Source organism: Paramisgurnus dabryanus, chromosome 6, assembly GCF_030506205.2.
Source record: "Paramisgurnus dabryanus chromosome 6, PD_genome_1.1, whole genome shotgun sequence".
Lineage (NCBI taxonomy): Eukaryota > Metazoa > Chordata > Actinopteri > Cypriniformes > Cobitidae > Paramisgurnus > Paramisgurnus dabryanus.
The window spans coordinates 18,940,212-18,957,128 of NC_133342.1; the positions used below are offsets into that span (position 1 = coordinate 18,940,212).

Genomic DNA, 16,917 nt, shown 5'->3' on the forward strand with positions numbered 1-16,917 from the left:
AGTACTAAATAGTAGTCGAAAACAGTAGGTTCCATCTCTTTACGTGCACTTAAATGTGTATACTTTCCGATAACAAATACAGCACAATCATAATTAGGGCAGGTGATTTGGGATGCATGCTAAATTTCTTCGACTTAATGCGGCTCTGCGCAGACGAACGGCGTATGACATCAATGTACCGCGAGAGCGATTCGCGATTCTTTGACGTCAGGTGCCAATCGGTCTGTGCAGCGCTGCATGAAGTCTTCGGTTTGTTTTTCCTCATTTTCGTCATATTAAACAGCCGGTTCTGCAAAGCTTGTATATTAGCACCGACATTTATGATACGTAATTTAGAGTACCAATACATAACAAATAACCAAAAAAGGAATGGCACCAATAATCTGCTTTTGAAATTTTGGCACACAGGTCACTGCTCTCCAACAGGGCTTCATCGGCACAACTCTAGGGCTCTCAGATTTCCATGGATACCATCAACATACATTTCACTGGGTACGTACGTTAAACAATCTGCTGTGTGAAACAATCCAGAGTAAGCTTAAACATACTTTCAGAAAGTATTATATTTGAAAGAAAAAATGTGATAAGGGATAAATAGACTGCAGGTACAGTAAAACTATAGTGCTGTCAAATATGCATGTAGTATCCAAAGAAATCATATCAGCCAGGTAAGCATTTTAATTTGACCTTGTTTGCAAAATGTACATTTGAAGAATGTGAAGTTGCAGATTATAAAGTGCAATAAATCATAACCAGAAAATCCCCCAATGTTATAATATTAAACTAACTCATATGTAAGAGAAAATTGAATGAAATATTTTTAAAACTCAATCCTAATCTCGTACATTAATTTGATGTTTAGATTTTTTCCCTAGAACTTATATATAAAACATAATACTTCAAAGTATATAAAGTTTTTATATGTTTATAAAAATGTCCTGCAGATGGAGCTTGAGTATTTTCAAAGACTGGACGCCTCACTAGATCCCCGTCGTGGGCTTCCAGGTTTGCTGAGATATAAAAGAGAGTCCCTGGAGAAGATGTACAGTCCTCGGGTAGCTAATAATAAAACCACACATATTTCTGCAACACACATGTATAAACAGACACATGCGCTGTATAGCTTAGTTGTGTTAATATTGCAAAAGGTCATGGGTTCAAACCCAGAAAACACACATACTGATAAAAATGTATACCATGTAAAGCACTGTAAATCGCTTTGAATAAAATCGTCTCATAAATGTTAATATGAAAACAAGTATAAGATCTTACAGTATTGTTTATTTTATTTCTGTGGTTTGTTATTTAGCCTCAATCTCTGAAAGACTCTCCAATAAGCTGCCAGTTCTGTGGTTTGAAAGCGCGGCCTCCTCTAAATATGGTTTATGCGGAGATGCAGGAGGTTAGTCCCCCAAGAAACCACAAATGAATTGTCCTTATAGCTGCAACACTAACAGAATCTAAAAATGTCTACCTGGGCCTTTATTTTGCCTTCAGGACTTCTGTTGTGAAAAGTACAGAGAGTTGTTTGACATTGTGGTCCACGAGAGACATCTAACGTTAGCAGTAAAACATGTGGAGAAAAGTCCCAGCGGAGCTGACCAGCCAGATGACCTCTTTGTGGACGAAGAGCTTCAAGTTAAAGGACAAGAAAGAGGAAAAAACAGGTTTGCACACATGATATAAGGGAGACTAAAGAGACTGTTAGTTAATAAACGTAAAGTAACAGTAAAACAATATGTTTAAAAAAGTCTTATAGAACAAAAAAGTAATTTGATGTTTTGGTTTTATTTTGTTTTGTTAATAGACAGACTGAACTGGTATAATCTGAATATAACATCCACATAGGTTTTTTTACCTAAATGGAAAGATTGTAAAATAGATTTGAACAGTGTTTGGGGTAATGCATTACATTACAAGTAACATGTATTATGTAATAATATTACTTTTGTAAAGTAAAGAGTAAAGTAACGCATTACTTTTTAAATGTACACATTAATAGTAATGCGAGTTACTTTTCAAATTAATTAATTCTATTAAAAAATAATAATGTACTAAATTAAACTGAACGTAGTCATGTGAATTACGCACTCTATTCGTGCGAACTTGAGAGAAGAAACTGAGATGGCAGGCCAGAGCTTGACAGTTTTGCAATAGAAATATGCAATTTCTGAATGCAGAACTTCTCAGTAATAAAAAACACCTGCAAGGCCTGAAAGAGATCAAGCCTCAGCGAAGTAACAAAAAGTAACGTAATATTGTAATGCATTATTACTTATAAAAGTTACCTTCCCCAACACTGGATTTGAATAAACCTGTCATAATGACAATAAAATCAATTTCAGTATTCTCACTCCTTTTCCCTTTGACTTTATTTCAGACATCAGCTGAGAGAAATGGAAAGATATGATAGACATTCTCAGACTCTTTTTATGACGGCAAAAAACTGTGAGTAGCCAAATTGTGTAAGGGACATGTTGGACGCAATGTCTGGAGACCAGGGGTCTCCAACCTTTTTGTGAGCAAGGGCTACCGCAATGGATAAATCAATCTGGAGGGCTACCTTTTTTATAAAGTCGTTGACTTGTTGTATGTTTTATCATTGTTTAAAATGTAAACATACATAAAAGAAGCCAAGCTAATATAAAAAATATGTAATAAATAAATAATCAAATTAAAACTATTTAAAGAATGTGCTTCCGGGGGCACCATGTTGGAGACCACTGCTGTCACAGACAACATTAAGTACTTCGCTGTATTAATAGATTATACATTCCATTATAGCATATCACGTTTTAAAACAATTATTCTGTATCTGAATCCCCAAAGGGCATGATTTGCTTTGAACTTTTAAACATCAGTAATTGGAATCCATTAATACATTTGCTGTTTGTATTTCTAGAAGGATAACAGCAAACAGAAAACAATCCCTGCCTGTTCTCATAGAGTAAATGTTAAAGGCAATGGGGGGCATGATAATAAAATTATTGAGATATCAGACAGCATTTCGTTACAGCATAGGGTGTCTTTTAACGAAAATATTTGAATGTTCCCCTTCTCAGATACCACACCAGTGTCCCATACAAAATCTGTCATCAGTTTCCGGCTTTCTGACTGTGCACCCAAAGAGAATGGCTGGAGATTTGAAGACAACATGCATGAGGAGAGCAACTTGCCTCTGTGCAAACAGCCTTCTGCTACACCAAGGTCATTTGAGTTTGGTTTAACTCATCCCCAGGTACAGTAACTGACAAAAATTAACTTAGGGTGACCATACATGCCATTTTCCCCAGACACATCCTGGCCAGGATTTTGCGCGTGTTCTCCGGAAGTCGCATTTGTCGACCGCATACTGTACGTCACCGAGGTACTCACATTTTTGTTAGAACATTTAAAATAAACATTTCTTTTTCTTAAGACATACAATCATTGTAGTTTTATTCTTACCTTGAAATGTAAAAATTGCTTTTCTGGAAATAGAATCTGAAATATTAAACCTCAATGACGTATGTGGTCAACTAATGCGACCCACAGAGGACACACCTGAAATCCTGGCCAGGACGTGTCAGGGGAAAATGGCACGTATGGTCAGCCTAATTAACTAAATTGTTGTAAAACCATGACTAGTCATATAAACTAATCATGCCTCTTTTTTGTTGTTGTTTTACAGATTAGTTCAAGTTTGTTAGAGAAGGACTATTCTAACGGAGCTAAATTTCTCACTGTGTTACCAGATGGTTCATCACAAGTTTTGTATCCTTATACCTGAAACATTTGCATACTAAGAAAATAACAAATATCAAGAGTAAAAATATTGCCTTGTCTAAGGCTTTTCAGGATATCTGTGTATAAGAAGCAAAGATTCAATAATAGTTGGCCAAAAAATTCACATGTGCATCAAAAGCTTTTAGACTTTAACAAAAAAAAAATGGAAGGGTGCCAATATTTTAAACAATTATAATAAATGTTTTGGTAAAACAAAGTCATAGGCTGTCATAGTTTATCCTTATTGTCACGGGCATAGCTATCCCTCAGGAAACTTGGCCATCATCATCATCAGAAGTGAGAAGGAAAGCGTTTGTGTCATACATGACGACCTCCCAAATCCTGTTTGTCCAGTCAGAGCCCTTTTTCAGTCTGATGGCCGAGCCACATGTTACCATGGAAATGGCAGCATTTGGTAGGCACCAATTATTAATTTTTAAAAGTCACAAGTTTACTTTTTATTGATTGGTAGAAACATGATTTTGTTTGCCTGAAAGCTTCGCATGTGACCCTTCTCTTCTTGTGTATCAGGTTATCTATGGATGTTTGGGGCGGTCAGTGTCTAGATGAGACAGGGAGAAGACTCCGAACATGGAGCTGGACAGACTGTGGTCAAACACCAACAATCCTGAGACCAATATTTTTGTCGCTTAACAGAAATATAGGTGTTCGGGTTCTTGGGCAAAAGATGGCGTTTGTCTCTTTCCTTGCACGGGGACAGCAAGCAAGGTTTAGAGTAGGCAGCTGCATTTCGGTAAGAAATTGCCTGTGTGAACTCAGATTAATATGGATAATAGTTCAGATAGTTAGTGACTAGAGGTATGTAATGATAGAAAATGTTTTTATTTCTCAATGGAAATTGAATCCTTTTCAGTACAAAGGTTTCTTAAATGACTGCCTATACATTATTAGATACCATGACACATTGGTGTAAACAAAGTTAAGGAAAGCTCAATTCATGTCATATCGAGATCCCCTAACAAACTTATGTATGTACTTTTTCACTTCATGTCCACATCTAAATCTGTAGCTCCTAATTGCCTTAAAAATTTTATATTAATAAAAAAATGCATTTGATAACATAAGGTTCCACACATTTACTGCATTTGCTACTTTGTTTACACAAACTAACCGTTCTGCCTGTTCTTGCAGTCCAAAAAAAGTATGGCAACGCCTCCACCACTCATATGCGAAGAAGAGCTAGTGCTTCTTGCATGCAGAGTTGGCCTTTACATGGCCTTGACAAAACTACAGCAGTGCCACACCTTCCCAACCGCCTCCACACACGTGCAAGTCAGACCTCCAACCTTCATCCGCTCACTGGCCCGAAAGCTGATGAGCCTGAGCCTCAAAGTGCAAATGGATGAAAAAAACAAGATTTTTATCCAGCAATGTCTGCAATCTTGTTTATGAGCTCTTGTTGTTTCAGTTCAGTCAGATGCTGCGTGTAGATGTGGGAATACAGTTGAATAGTCATAATATTGTAATTCAATACTTGAGAGTAATTTATTGATGTCTGTTTCCCTGTTAGAGATGTCATTCCTTGCAATAAAGAACAATGATCTCAGTTTTAGACTCAGTTTTATTAATCTTTTAGTAAACATCTTGCACTATACAAAGCAATATAAAAATCATGGCTCAGAAATAGAATTCATGTTGCTTATTTGTTAAATTGAGATCAGATCGATGTATAAATTAGAACCTACCCAGCTACATATTAAATAAAACACAAAGATGTTTTAGCCATACAATAAAGGACAAACATGCAAATATAAATTATTTGCCGACTTGGCTAACCAGACTTGACTACAACATAAATCCTGAACAACATTATTGCAGAAGATGGGCTGCAGTTATAATCATACGACCACTGCTGTTGCCTCGAATCCCTCATCAGCATCTGTAGGTGGTGCATCTCAGAGGAGAGCGGTGAGCAGAGCATCGGGCGTGCGCTAGTAGAGTCTCTACTTTCAGCACAAACCTTCATAAATCTCACCACACAACCGCAGAAGAGCTCCACCTCAAAACTGAAAAAAAATGCCGATTTAATTAAATTAATGAATTCTATGTTCAGTTCACAGCATTTAAGCAAGAAACATACGTGGAGGGATCTTAGGCTTCCGGCAGTGGATCTGAGGCAAGGTTACGAGCGTTGGTGTGGAAGTGTGTCCATATGCATGTTCATTTTCATCTCATTTTCCAGAATTTGAACTAGTTGCTGCATGGAAGGCAAGTGGCCTGACTCCAACTTGGACCAAACTGGAACATCTAAGCAAAAACCCACCCACAGAACATTAGCCATGTTTACATGCAACCAAACTGACGACTCAGTCGGACTAAAAAGCCGTCATATAAATGCATAAATTAATCCGATTGAGGTCGATTTAAATAAAATATAACTAATATATAAATAATAAAATAGTTTGGATCAGATTGAAAGGGGTGGTGTAGACCATCGTCATCTGACCATCAGGAAATGTATGTAAATGGGTGAATCCTATCTGGTGCACATGTGCAGTGTTATGATCACGTCTTATATTTATGTCTTATTTACATATCACACAATACTGGCTGCAAAAACATGCAATGGCAACACAAATCATTAAGGGAATTGGGGCACTTGCTGTATATTCTGCAAGGTTCATGTGTTCTTTCATAATGTTACATAAAACAATAAAATAGTGTTGTGTCATTCAAAAAAATGTTGGTAACACTTTACAATAAGGTTCTTTAGTTAACTACATTAATTAACATTAACAAAAGATAAATAAATGTTGTATAAGTGCAATTAATTATTAGTTAAATGTTAATTTCAACAATTACTTATACTTTCTTCAAATCTTGTTAACATCAGTTAATGCACTATCACGAACAATTAAAAACTTAATTTCTATTAACTAACATTAATAAAGATTAATAAATACTGTAACAAATGTATTGCTGATGGTTTGTTCATGTTAGTTAATACATACATGAACCTTATGGTAAAGGTGTTACGCATTTTTTAAATCAACATACTCCAACCCAAAACTGACTTTGCACATTCATCCAGAAATTATGCATGAATTCGATGATGTACTCTGTGCAGATGTTTACTTCAGATTATATAGAAAGTAGTTTATCCATTTAGGGAGACCCACAGTGTATGCAAAAACGGCTTATTTTAAGGTAATAAAAACAATACAGTTCATTATGTAACGTCTTAATACACCATTGATAATATAGTTATGCATATTATATTGCATTTCTGTCAAAAGATCCTTCTATAAGTTACACATTGCACCTTTAAAGTACAAAGTAAACCGTACTTTCATACTCTTCAACCAGACCGAGTTTACCCGTACTGACAGAAAATGGTGCATGAAAGCATAGCCAATGATTATCAAAATTACGCTTAAAGTGTCAAGCTGTTCTAAGATTCCCTATACATGTGCTACAGTAAAGTTGTACATAAACCAAACCTGCATGTTTAGATACATCATTGATGTTCCTGAACTCACTTTTACAATTAAAAGTACATTTTAAGTTCAAACTATGGATAATTTTTTTATGCAGAATGAGACACTTACCGTTTAAAGTGATTTCAAAAGCACCAGTAGACATACACTGATTTTCAATCATATTGCTGAAGAAAAACACCATCATGCAGGCATATATCTAATGAAAAGAAAGAGGTCATAAAGTTTGACTTTACTTTACAGGCATTGCCACAGCTAACAGCTTGTGTGGTCGTCTGATTAACCAAATAAAGAGTTAAGCATGGCTAGTTTTCATTTGATTTGTTTCAATAAATATGCAAATGAAACATGCACGAGCAAAGCACATTCAAATAAAATTTTAAAATCATATTAGTTAAAGATATTCATGCTCCTCTACAGCTACAGAGTCGGGTGAACATAAAAGGGATAGTTCACCGAAAAATACAAATTCTGTCACTTACTCACCCTCATGTTCATCTATGCTGTTAGACACAAAATAAGATATATTGGTAAATGATGAGAAGCACACAGTTAACAGTACCCATTGACAGTAGGAAAATTAAATACTATGGAAGTCAATTGTTACCGTAAACTGTGTGCTAACCATTATTTATCAATACATCTTATTTTGTGTTCAACAGATTAAAGAAACTCAAACAGGTTTAGATCAGCATAAAAGATGAGTAAATTATGACAAAACTTTTATTTTTGGGTGAACTATCCCTTTAACGTGACAGCTTGATATTATGCCTCTACTGTATCAGTCCTCTGACCTCAAAAGTCACCTGGGACAAAATTAATGCCCTAATGAGCTCCATGGGGGAAACTTTTGTCTTAGATCCTTTGTTTGGTGTGAGGTCCTCTGTTGCAAGTTTCATCCAAATGTCATTAACCACAGAAAATTACTATTCAAATTGCAAAATTCAAAAAGTTAAGTGATGATATGTACCTGTAAAGCTCTATAGTATGACGTTTTAGTATGCAGTACGTAGGTGTTTTCATCGAAAGCAACTTATATTTTATCAGATTGAGTTCTTTGAATTTTAATGCATGACTGACATTGTTATGGGTCAGGCTTAACCTAGTGAGCTACAGGAATCCTATAAAACGAAATATCTTGCGAAATAACCTTACCTTGTTTTCCTGACTCCAAACCCAGAGGCCTGGAGCCTGCATTCCAAACAGAGCAAACGGATCCTTGCCCACAATAATCACTCCTATTAACAATATCTTAAACACAGACAGAAAGGAAGCAATGTGCCTGACGAGAGGAAGAAAAGAGATTGCATAAACAAATATCAGGGCTGGAAGGAATATTGCTTTTCCTGGCCACAAAAACAAGTGATATGGAAATCTGACTAATCATCGACTATGGTAGTGGTTTGTATGTAACCAATTACCTGTAGATAGGCATGGGAAGGTAGTTCTCGCCTTCTATGCGGATGTCTGGGTACCGCTGGTACAAAGCCTGCATGTACTCCTCAAACACCCGCTTGTACCCTCAGGAGACACTGTAGAAAACAAACAAGAGATCCTCTGAGTATTTGTATCACTACAATGGCGATGTGAAAGTAACCACACAAGCCATTTCAGAATGTGGTTAATGCCCTACTAATTGGTTCAAATGTATATGACAGGGCCTTTAAATTGAATCAATACAAATAGCTGAATTATTTAAAGTGCAGGGACTCAACACAGACTAATGGGCTAATACTCAAATCAGAGCTCTCCACTTTGCAGAGGATTACAGGCAGATTATAGAATTAAGATGAGGTTTTCCCAAAAGCCTGATAGCTATCTTAAACTGTTTATATCGCATGTGTATGCCTCATATCTTGGTGGCTTTAGTTTCTCGTAAAAAAAAACACTGCTACGTTTTTCCCGTTTACAACATACGTGATATATTTCTGAGCAAGTTGAATGTCAAACTGCGATTAGCTGTATAAGACGAATTCGCGTTCATAAAGCTTTGCGCAGATCGATATGAAATCAAAGTACCGCGAGAGTTAGTCAAAGGAAGCGCTGCCAAACTGCTCTCGCGGTAAATTGATTTCATACTCCGATCGGTCTGCGCATGGCTACATAAAATCAAACACGCCTTTAATCATGATACACTGTTTTAGGCCTGTTCCTGTGACCGACCGACAAAAAGCATTTAAACTCCGACTCACCAAATTTGGAATTTGAGAAGTGGCCCTGTGGCAAACTGCATCTTCATTTTCTTTAGGCCACTGTTATCCGCAGAAACGCTGTAAAGAGAACAGGCCCATAATATTAAAACAGACAGTGGCAACCAACGCATCTTTAACCGCGATGATCAGACACTACTGAGAACAGGAAGCGGACAAGTGAATTTCATACGGGTATTGAAGAAAGGTACGTTGTGATTGGTTCTGACACGCATGACGTTTCAAAGTGCAGCCGCGCGCACACAGCCAAACACATTTAGCTTTGCACATTTTGATATGCAAGTAATTATTGTCTTAATAATTGATTATAATGTGACTGGAAATAATTAAACATGGCTTCCTTCCCAAAAACAGATTTTTATTTTTCTATTTTTATTATAATTATTTTTTTTCCGATTTCAATTGTTCATTTGATATTTTCATTTGCTTTATTTTGCATATGTTTTTATTTTTCCGTTGAAAAAAATCCAATAATTATGACACAAGATACAACAGAACAAACAAAGCAAGTCTTTTTTATATTTATTTTATACTAACATACAAAACAAAATCATTTTAATATAAAATGTTCGTAAAAATTCACAACGTAAATAAAGTATACAAACAACAATAAATATAATAAAACTATACTAATTACTTATTAAATATCAAATCTAAATATATCACATTTAAATGTACAGCGTTTAAAAAAATAGCTTTTTTATATAAAAAAATAGCTGGGTGGGTGGAATCATAGATATGTATATAAAGGCTAGATGGCTCAAGGCGGAGTCAGCTGTGTCGTCACTTGGCGGCCATCTTAGGTCAGTGCTGCCATAGTGCTGCTCCCTGCTGCTGTGGACGGAAGGTGAGTGACATACGCCAACTAAAATGCTCGTAACTTGCTGAATTCTTGACGGATTTACAAACGGTTTGGTTTTTTACAAACGTTATTAACGTGGCTATAATTCTGGATGCTTTAACATGTTTCATGAATTTTTTATTTATTTTTAGTATACGTATTCAGTGTCATAGGTACATCTTTGACGTTTATAACAAACCAATCCGTTTGAAAATCGGTAAAAAATTAAGCAAGTTATGGTCATTTAAAAGTACCTGCATCATTAAAACTCAATGCTACGAGTGAGCGAGCGCCCTGTCCTAAGATGGCCGCCAAAATGCGGACGTTCCACTCAATTGGCCATCAGCGCGGACGAGCCATCTAGCCTTTATATACATATCTATGGGTGGAATCAGCCCATTTGCGATCTTCCGGTGTGGGCGGAGCTTACATTTTTGAGGACGTAGACAAAAGTCGACGTAGTATCCCTTCATCACCGCCACGGACCGTAGTTTGTTTAGGTCTTCGTTTTTATAACTGTGAATCGCCAGCACCCTTTCCAATTCATCAGCATTTGCAACCATGGTCGCCAAACAGAGAATCCGAATGGCCAACGAGAAACACAGCAAAAACATCACCCAGAGAGGAAACGTCAAATCATCGGTATGACAACTCTTAACAGGAGATGCTCAATGTATCATTTCCCTACCTAAGATGAACTTATTACAAATTATTTAAAGAAAGTTACGAATTTGAAAGGAAAATATTTTAAGATTTAAAGGAATTACTTTTTTTACGCATTAATATACCGAAGTTTTGTAATGCAATAAAACAATCTGTAAATCCCACTGTAGGCTACTGTATACTTTGAGTGCACGATTACAGTTTAACATCAAAATGTAAATTCACGCAGAAAACCGTCGCTGATGATAAGGTGTCGGTGGGACCATGGCTTCTGGCACTGTTTATCTTTGTTGTCTGTGGTTCAGGTGAGTGATAATTACGCAAAATAAATATTATCTGTTAAAACGTTTTAAAGTGAGGTGGTGTTGCATTGTTTTGATCAAAAGAGAGGCAGACAAATCTGACCACTACTTTTTTGGCATTGTGAGACCTTGCACTGCATTGAAGGCTGATATCTTGGGGCACACTGTTGACTTGGACAAGGTTAGACTGATACCATGGTGTTATCTACTTATTTCCACGAGAGTAGAACACGTGGATCTGCAGGTGTTGTTATTCTCAAAAGTGCTTCGATGAGTATTGCCAACAACAGCACTTGTATACTGCTTCTAGGATAAGCAGTGGATCTTAGCTGACCCAGATCACCAAGTCACTTATCACATATTTAAACCTAGCTTAAGACCTATTTTTAATGATCTCATGAACCGCTCCATCATCGAATAACCAAAAAGTTTGACTTGCTTTGCTTGAAGATATGATGTACCCTGGGTTTCTGGATTGATGCCAACCCTGGCAAGATTTCTGCTCATTGGCTTTGAACATTTGTTTGCATTGAGCAAAAATGTCATTTTAGCCCATGGTTTTGGTCATCTTGCTCTCTGTTTGCCCTAACTAAATGGATTGGCAATCTTTTTTCTCAAGAAAAATTGTGAAATCCATAAAGCATTGGGTCTGAATGAGAGATTATGCTGTTTGGAAAATAAGTTAACTTATATTTGTCTGTGGAATAGGAAAAACATGACCATATACTCATGAAGGTGGTATTTATGATGTTGATGTTTTTATTACAAGCCTTGACTCCACTAACTTCAGGTCTTTTATATTCTTCCTGCTCAAGTTTTCAATGTTGAAACGTTTGCCGTCTGTAATGTCACTGAGCCTGACTCTGTTTTTCCTCTTTGCAGCAATATTCCAGATCATTCAGAGCATTCGAATGGGCATGTAACAAGGACCAATGGTTTCTCAGCTACTCCTTGCCAGTTTCAAATACTGCACCCAACTTTGTCATGGAGCTTCTTTCAAAAGGCTTTTTCTTAATTTTCAGGATTTATCTTTCTTTAAAGTGCAACAATCGTATTCATTCTTCTCTGGTGCCTTTGAAAATGAAGAAAAATCAAGAAGCCATAAAATTGCATTCCGATCAATTGTAATATTATTTTCGGTGAATTTACGTTGATGTTGTCAAAATTTAAATATCCTGCAAGGAGTGATTTGATTTGTAATGTCTTGAATAAGGTTTCATTCATTCCGAAAAATAATTATTTTTGCAGGGGTTTCCCGGATAGGATTTAGAGAAGTCCAGGACTAGGCCTTAGTTATATTAGGATATTTAAGTCATTTTTACAAACAAAACTTCTGACAAAACAGTGGCACTGATATATTTTAAGATATGTCAGTGCAAGATGTTTTTAAATTAAGGCAGCCAGAACATGCATTTTAGTCTGGGACTAGAATAAGCCTTGACCTGGAAACCCATCCAATTAATAATGTTTTGTTTTTGCTTTTTGGTTCACCCTAAACATTGTCATTTTTTGTACTTTGCACAAGGTAACTGAAATAGTGGAAAAATCAGTCAGCCCATTTAGGTCACAAATGTAAACCGTGGAATATGTACAGTATGCTTATCAAATTAGTTTTTCCAGTTTTTTTAATTTAATAGCTGCCTCTTTGTAATTTCTTATTCTTTTATGAATATTGAATGTGAAAAAATACGAATAGTTCTCTGGCACATATATTCTTGTCATTGTGGTGCCGTACGGGAAGGCTTAGCAATTCAGCTTTTGTCTCAGAACATGATGTTATGTGTTGTGATTTCGTAAAAAGAGGAACAGAGAACAAGCTAAAATAAAATGTACTAAAAAGAAAAGACTCGTTGCTGTCTTATCATGGCTTGGAAGGCTATTTTAAACAACATTCATGATTTGTTTCAACTAAAGCAAATTTCATATTGGTTCACCTAGAAAGAGACTGGAGAAAAGACTAGATTTTTATGCAGAAAGTTTGCAGTTGTCATGGTTTAACATGAAAGGGTTAAACAGTTATGGCTTGTAGTTATCGTTTAATAGTAATTATACATTATTTGATACATATTTAAATTAATAGCAATTTTTTTTTTTTTAAGTAAAACAGAAGAGTGGGCATTGCAATGAATATTATGATTAAATGGGTTAATGTTTCAGGCCCTCATGGATCGACGTCTACACTGGCCTTGAATTAAGGAACTTTGTACTACCATTCGCAAACTGTGAGAAAGTCTGTGATTTTGAGGAAAATTATCAACACTGCCCTTAAAGAGAATATTAGTTTATTAAAGAGAAATGTTTACTGAAATGCACAGAATAACCACCAATGTATTTTAATGTTCAAAATGTTAATGTGTCAAAACGTGGTCAGACTTGCAGACAACAACTGGTCTTATGTATCCATCAAAGTCCATATAAAGTCATACATTGGTAGTTTTGGATAGTTTCTATATTTCTGGATTTAATAACATATAAGATTAGAATTGTATTGCGGTTCCAGTCGGTGAGTAATTCCTAACAGTGTAAATAACATACTTTACATGGTACTCGCACATATATATTGCCTCCGACAGGTGGCGATAAACCGAAATTAATTTCGTGTTGCCTGGCCGTCGAAGAAAACCGGGGCTGAACCTATGAGCGGAACACGCAGCATAAGCTGATTCGGTGAGCCTCGTGGATCTAAAGAGTCACTTGTGTTCGTGCATTAAGGTATAAACAAGTATAAAAAGATGTGTAAATATGAGTATACCATACAATAGAAGGAGAAGGTTGTATGTATACGTTCAAATAAGCCATGACTGAACAACGGCACAGTAGGTGGCGATGTGCACATTTCATGCAAAGCTTCGAGAAACAAAAGAAGAAAACCGGATATGACGTCATTTGAGATGTTGCTGTGGAGACGTAAAGTTAACAACTTCTAAACGAAAGGCAAGACGATAAAACATTATCATAGTTTCCTACACTTATTTTCTTCTTAATGACAACACGTTTCACATTTGAATCTAAAGGTTATTTGATGTTTAGTTAAATGTAAGAGACCCAAAGTGTTACCATTTGATTTCATGGATTCATAAACATTTAAATCTGTGTTAGCAGCAGGTTAATGTTTTCAATGTTTGCATAGATTGCTCATTGAAATGATATACAGTGGCAATAGAAGTTTAAAAAGTCACCTGCTCTTTTCCGGTGCTTATGTTATATACTTAAGTTTAACTGTGTCTTATTGTTTGTTTAAAGGGTTAAAAATGTCTCCATCATTGGCTGCTCTTTAGAGCCTTTTCTCCAGGCATCCCTCATCATGCTCCAAGCCGATTCCCTTCAGCTGCTCTGCCTTACATCGTCCAGTGGTGTCCCACTGTTCTCACGAGGCTCTTCAAAGCAGCTCCCATTTTCCATCATTGGCTCTTTAAATGGTGTCCATATGTTTGGTGCTGGACACGGAGCTCAGCTTTTGAGCTGCGAGACCGAGCGTGGCAGTCGCGTGGTCTGGCGTGTCTTTCAGGAGAGCCTGATGCTGATTGCTGTGAGTGGTGGTGGTGGCGGCTGCGCCATCAGTGAGCTGCAGTTGCGCCGCCTGCTAGACAATGTGTGGAACTGCATGGTCATGGTCCTGGGACAGGATGAGCTGGCAAACGTACGCAATGTGGAGCGGTTAAAACGGGAAGTGCGCTCCTGTTACCGCTTAATTGATATGCTGTTGGAGCGTGTTAGCGATGACCAGGGCTTGATGGGACATTTAACACAATGCACCGACTGCCTGCCCCTCTCCAACTCTAGCATGGTGCAAGAGACCCTAGACTCTTTTACTCAGGCAGCGGATAGTGAATTTGGTTGCCTGCTTGTGCATGGCCGCGTTGCCCAGGCCACGGAGAAATGGTGGTCTCGCTTGGCCCCACAAGAAGTTGTTGTCCTTTTAACTCTGGTACATTCACTCTCTAGCTCTTCTTCGTGTGATTATCCGGTCTTCCTGCCCCAAGGCAGTCCCACCGTTGCCATTCGTTTACTCTGTTTTCAACTACTTCCTGGGGTTCATGTATGTGTTCTTTGTGGCCCCAAACCCTCTTTGTACAAGGCGGAGAATGAGCTTGTAAGTCGTTTTTGGTCTCCTCTGTTGGAGACTCTTCGCAGCTGTCTGGAGCAAGCTGACCGCTCCATCCTCCCTCCATCCCTTAACCTTCGCTGGGACGTTCAAGCTCTTCTGCTCATCAACCGTGAATCCCGACGTGCGATCACAGTATGCCCACCTGTTCGTGGGGGCGCACCAGCAAACGCTACACCACTTCTCTCGTCACACCGCCGCTTGGAGCTCCTTCGCCTCTTCTATACATTTGCTGTCACTCGATATTTTACCTCAGAGGATGTACCAGTCTCGCCAGCCTCATCTTCTTCTGAGCCCGTCTTTGAGGATTTCTCTCAGGGGTTTACTCATGTCCCTTTGCAGTGCTACCTCGTCACTGATGACTGCAAGTGTTATGGCCTGCAGAGTCCTCAGCATCAGCTCTACCTCCTCACGGATCTCTCCGTACCCACGTTTGCCTTGCGCTCCGTGGCAACACAGACTCTCACAGCTATTACTGCTGCAACAGGTTTTTAGTACACTGGCTATAGCCTTATATTTGTTGACTCTACTGTTGAAAATGTAACAATAAATGTGTTAATCTGGCTGTGATTATAGTTTTTTTTTATACTGTAAAGCCAAATTTGGAGGTGACTCACTCAAGGTATATTTGCACTTAAGTTTTTATTATGGTTCCACTGTATGTTATTTTTGTAGTTTACTTGTAGAATTCACACTGTCATATGAGATTTATTACATGCAACCTTACTGATGCATTGAATATTATTGAATGTAAAAGTGTGTTTACATTTTCTTTAAAAAAAAAAAAAAGTTTATATTCTCTACAGTTCATGACACTGGTGAATGTGTTGAATTTGGTTTGTCCATAAATTGTTGTTTGGGAATCATCATTTGGGCAGTTGTCTTACAGTACTAAAAAAATATATTTTACTAATGTAAAAGTAAGCTATTGTCTTTGATTCTGTAATTTGTGTAAATGAGCAGTTTATTTTGTGTAAACGACGCCCCCTGCTGGCCACCTATGTTATCTTTCAAGAACAGAGTTCAGCAGTTGAACTGTTCATTCTTATAACACAAGTGGCTAGACAGATAATGAGGCTAGACAATAAGCAAATACTTAACCACACACTAAAACATATTAAATAAAACAGAACCCTGTGTGTTAGTTACATGAGGATATTTACGTTAAATGTTATTTATTAAAATATCACAATGTATTTTAAGATATAATTGGTACCTTCAAACTCTATAATTTGATGCCATAAATAATTGAGTATATTTTATTCATTATGTAACTTTCCAAATAAAGCCATAAAGACAACAGTCAACAAATTACACAGGAAATCCTTTATTTTTATACAATTACTTCATGAAAGCCATTGTCTTTGTGTATGTATACACTTTGATCCAGTGAGAAAAAATATCAAATTCCAGTTATCACCATTATTCATCTTTATTTGCGACTGCTTGTCAATGGCTCTACTGTAATTTTTATATAAATACTGTAGCATTTTTTAATACATAGGACTTGTTTGTTAATGTCTTATCTTAGATTTAATTTCAATTATTTATTTTATTTCGCTTATTTCAGAGG

At 37.0% G+C, this 16,917-nt stretch overlaps 4 protein-coding genes across 5 annotated transcripts; 3 read left to right on the forward strand and 1 right to left on the reverse strand.

Annotated features, from left to right (window-relative positions):
- Positions 1-229: 229 nt before the first annotated feature.
- LOC135750786 (glutamate-rich protein 6) lies at positions 230-5,185 on the forward strand. 2 transcript variants are annotated; one of them, XM_073814947.1, is made up of 10 exons: positions 230-492; positions 945-1,055; positions 1,310-1,402; positions 1,498-1,667; positions 2,381-2,448; positions 3,063-3,238; positions 3,671-3,753; positions 4,025-4,180; positions 4,297-4,519; positions 4,918-5,185. In XM_073814947.1, the coding sequence occupies exons 2-10, from the start codon at positions 945-947 to the stop codon at positions 5,176-5,178; spliced, it is 1,341 nt and encodes a 446-aa protein (XP_073671048.1). In that variant the 5' UTR covers positions 230-492; the 3' UTR covers positions 5,179-5,185. The 2 variants fall into 2 exon arrangements, with proteins under 2 accessions (XP_073671048.1, XP_065125867.1); XM_065269795.2 differs by lacking the exon at positions 230-492 and adding an exon at positions 566-668.
- Positions 5,186-5,329: 144 nt separating this feature from the next.
- selenot1a (selenoprotein T, 1a) lies at positions 5,330-9,595 on the reverse strand. Its single transcript, XM_065269807.2, has 6 exons — positions 9,416-9,595; positions 8,645-8,755; positions 8,379-8,505; positions 7,335-7,422; positions 5,867-6,033; positions 5,330-5,792 (listed from the first exon to the last, which is right to left on the reverse strand). The coding sequence occupies exons 1-5, from the start codon at positions 9,544-9,546 to the stop codon at positions 5,909-5,911; spliced, it is 582 nt and encodes a 193-aa protein (XP_065125879.1). The 5' UTR covers positions 9,547-9,595; the 3' UTR covers positions 5,330-5,792; positions 5,867-5,908.
- Positions 9,596-10,699: 1,104 nt separating this feature from the next.
- On the forward strand, positions 10,700-13,083 carry LOC135750816 (stress-associated endoplasmic reticulum protein 1). The gene is made up of 3 exons (XM_065269829.2): positions 10,700-10,916; positions 11,167-11,242; positions 12,122-13,083. Exons 1-3 carry the CDS (start codon positions 10,836-10,838, stop codon positions 12,160-12,162), a joined length of 198 nt encoding a protein of 65 aa, XP_065125901.1. The 5' UTR covers positions 10,700-10,835; the 3' UTR covers positions 12,163-13,083.
- A 157-nt stretch (positions 13,084-13,240) lies between these two features.
- On the forward strand, positions 13,241-16,758 carry fuz (fuzzy planar cell polarity protein). The gene has a single exon (XM_065269816.1). It carries the CDS (start codon positions 14,544-14,546, stop codon positions 15,837-15,839), a length of 1,296 nt encoding a protein of 431 aa, XP_065125888.1. The 5' UTR covers positions 13,241-14,543; the 3' UTR covers positions 15,840-16,758.
- The last annotated feature ends 159 nt before the right edge of the window (positions 16,759-16,917 follow it).

Coding starts and splice junctions, on each gene's coding strand:
- fuz (XM_065269816.1), top strand. CDS start 14,544: ATGCTCCAAGCCGATTCCCTTCAGCTGCTCTGCCTTACATCGTCCAGT.
- LOC135750816 (XM_065269829.2), top strand. CDS start 10,836: ATGGTCGCCAAACAGAGAATCCGAATGGCCAACGAGAAACACAGCAAA. Junction 10,917..11,166: donor GAGGAAACGTCAAATCATCG/GTATGACAACTC, acceptor AAATTCACGCAG/AAAACCGTCGCTGATGATAA. Junction 11,243..12,121: donor CTTTGTTGTCTGTGGTTCAG/GTGAGTGATAAT, acceptor TCCTCTTTGCAG/CAATATTCCAGATCATTCAG.
- LOC135750786 (XM_073814947.1), top strand. CDS start 945: ATGGAGCTTGAGTATTTTCAAAGACTGGACGCCTCACTAGATCCCCGT. Junction 1,403..1,497: donor TTTATGCGGAGATGCAGGAG/GTTAGTCCCCCA, acceptor TTTTGCCTTCAG/GACTTCTGTTGTGAAAAGTA. Junction 1,668..2,380: donor CAAGAAAGAGGAAAAAACAG/GTTTGCACACAT, acceptor ACTTTATTTCAG/ACATCAGCTGAGAGAAATGG.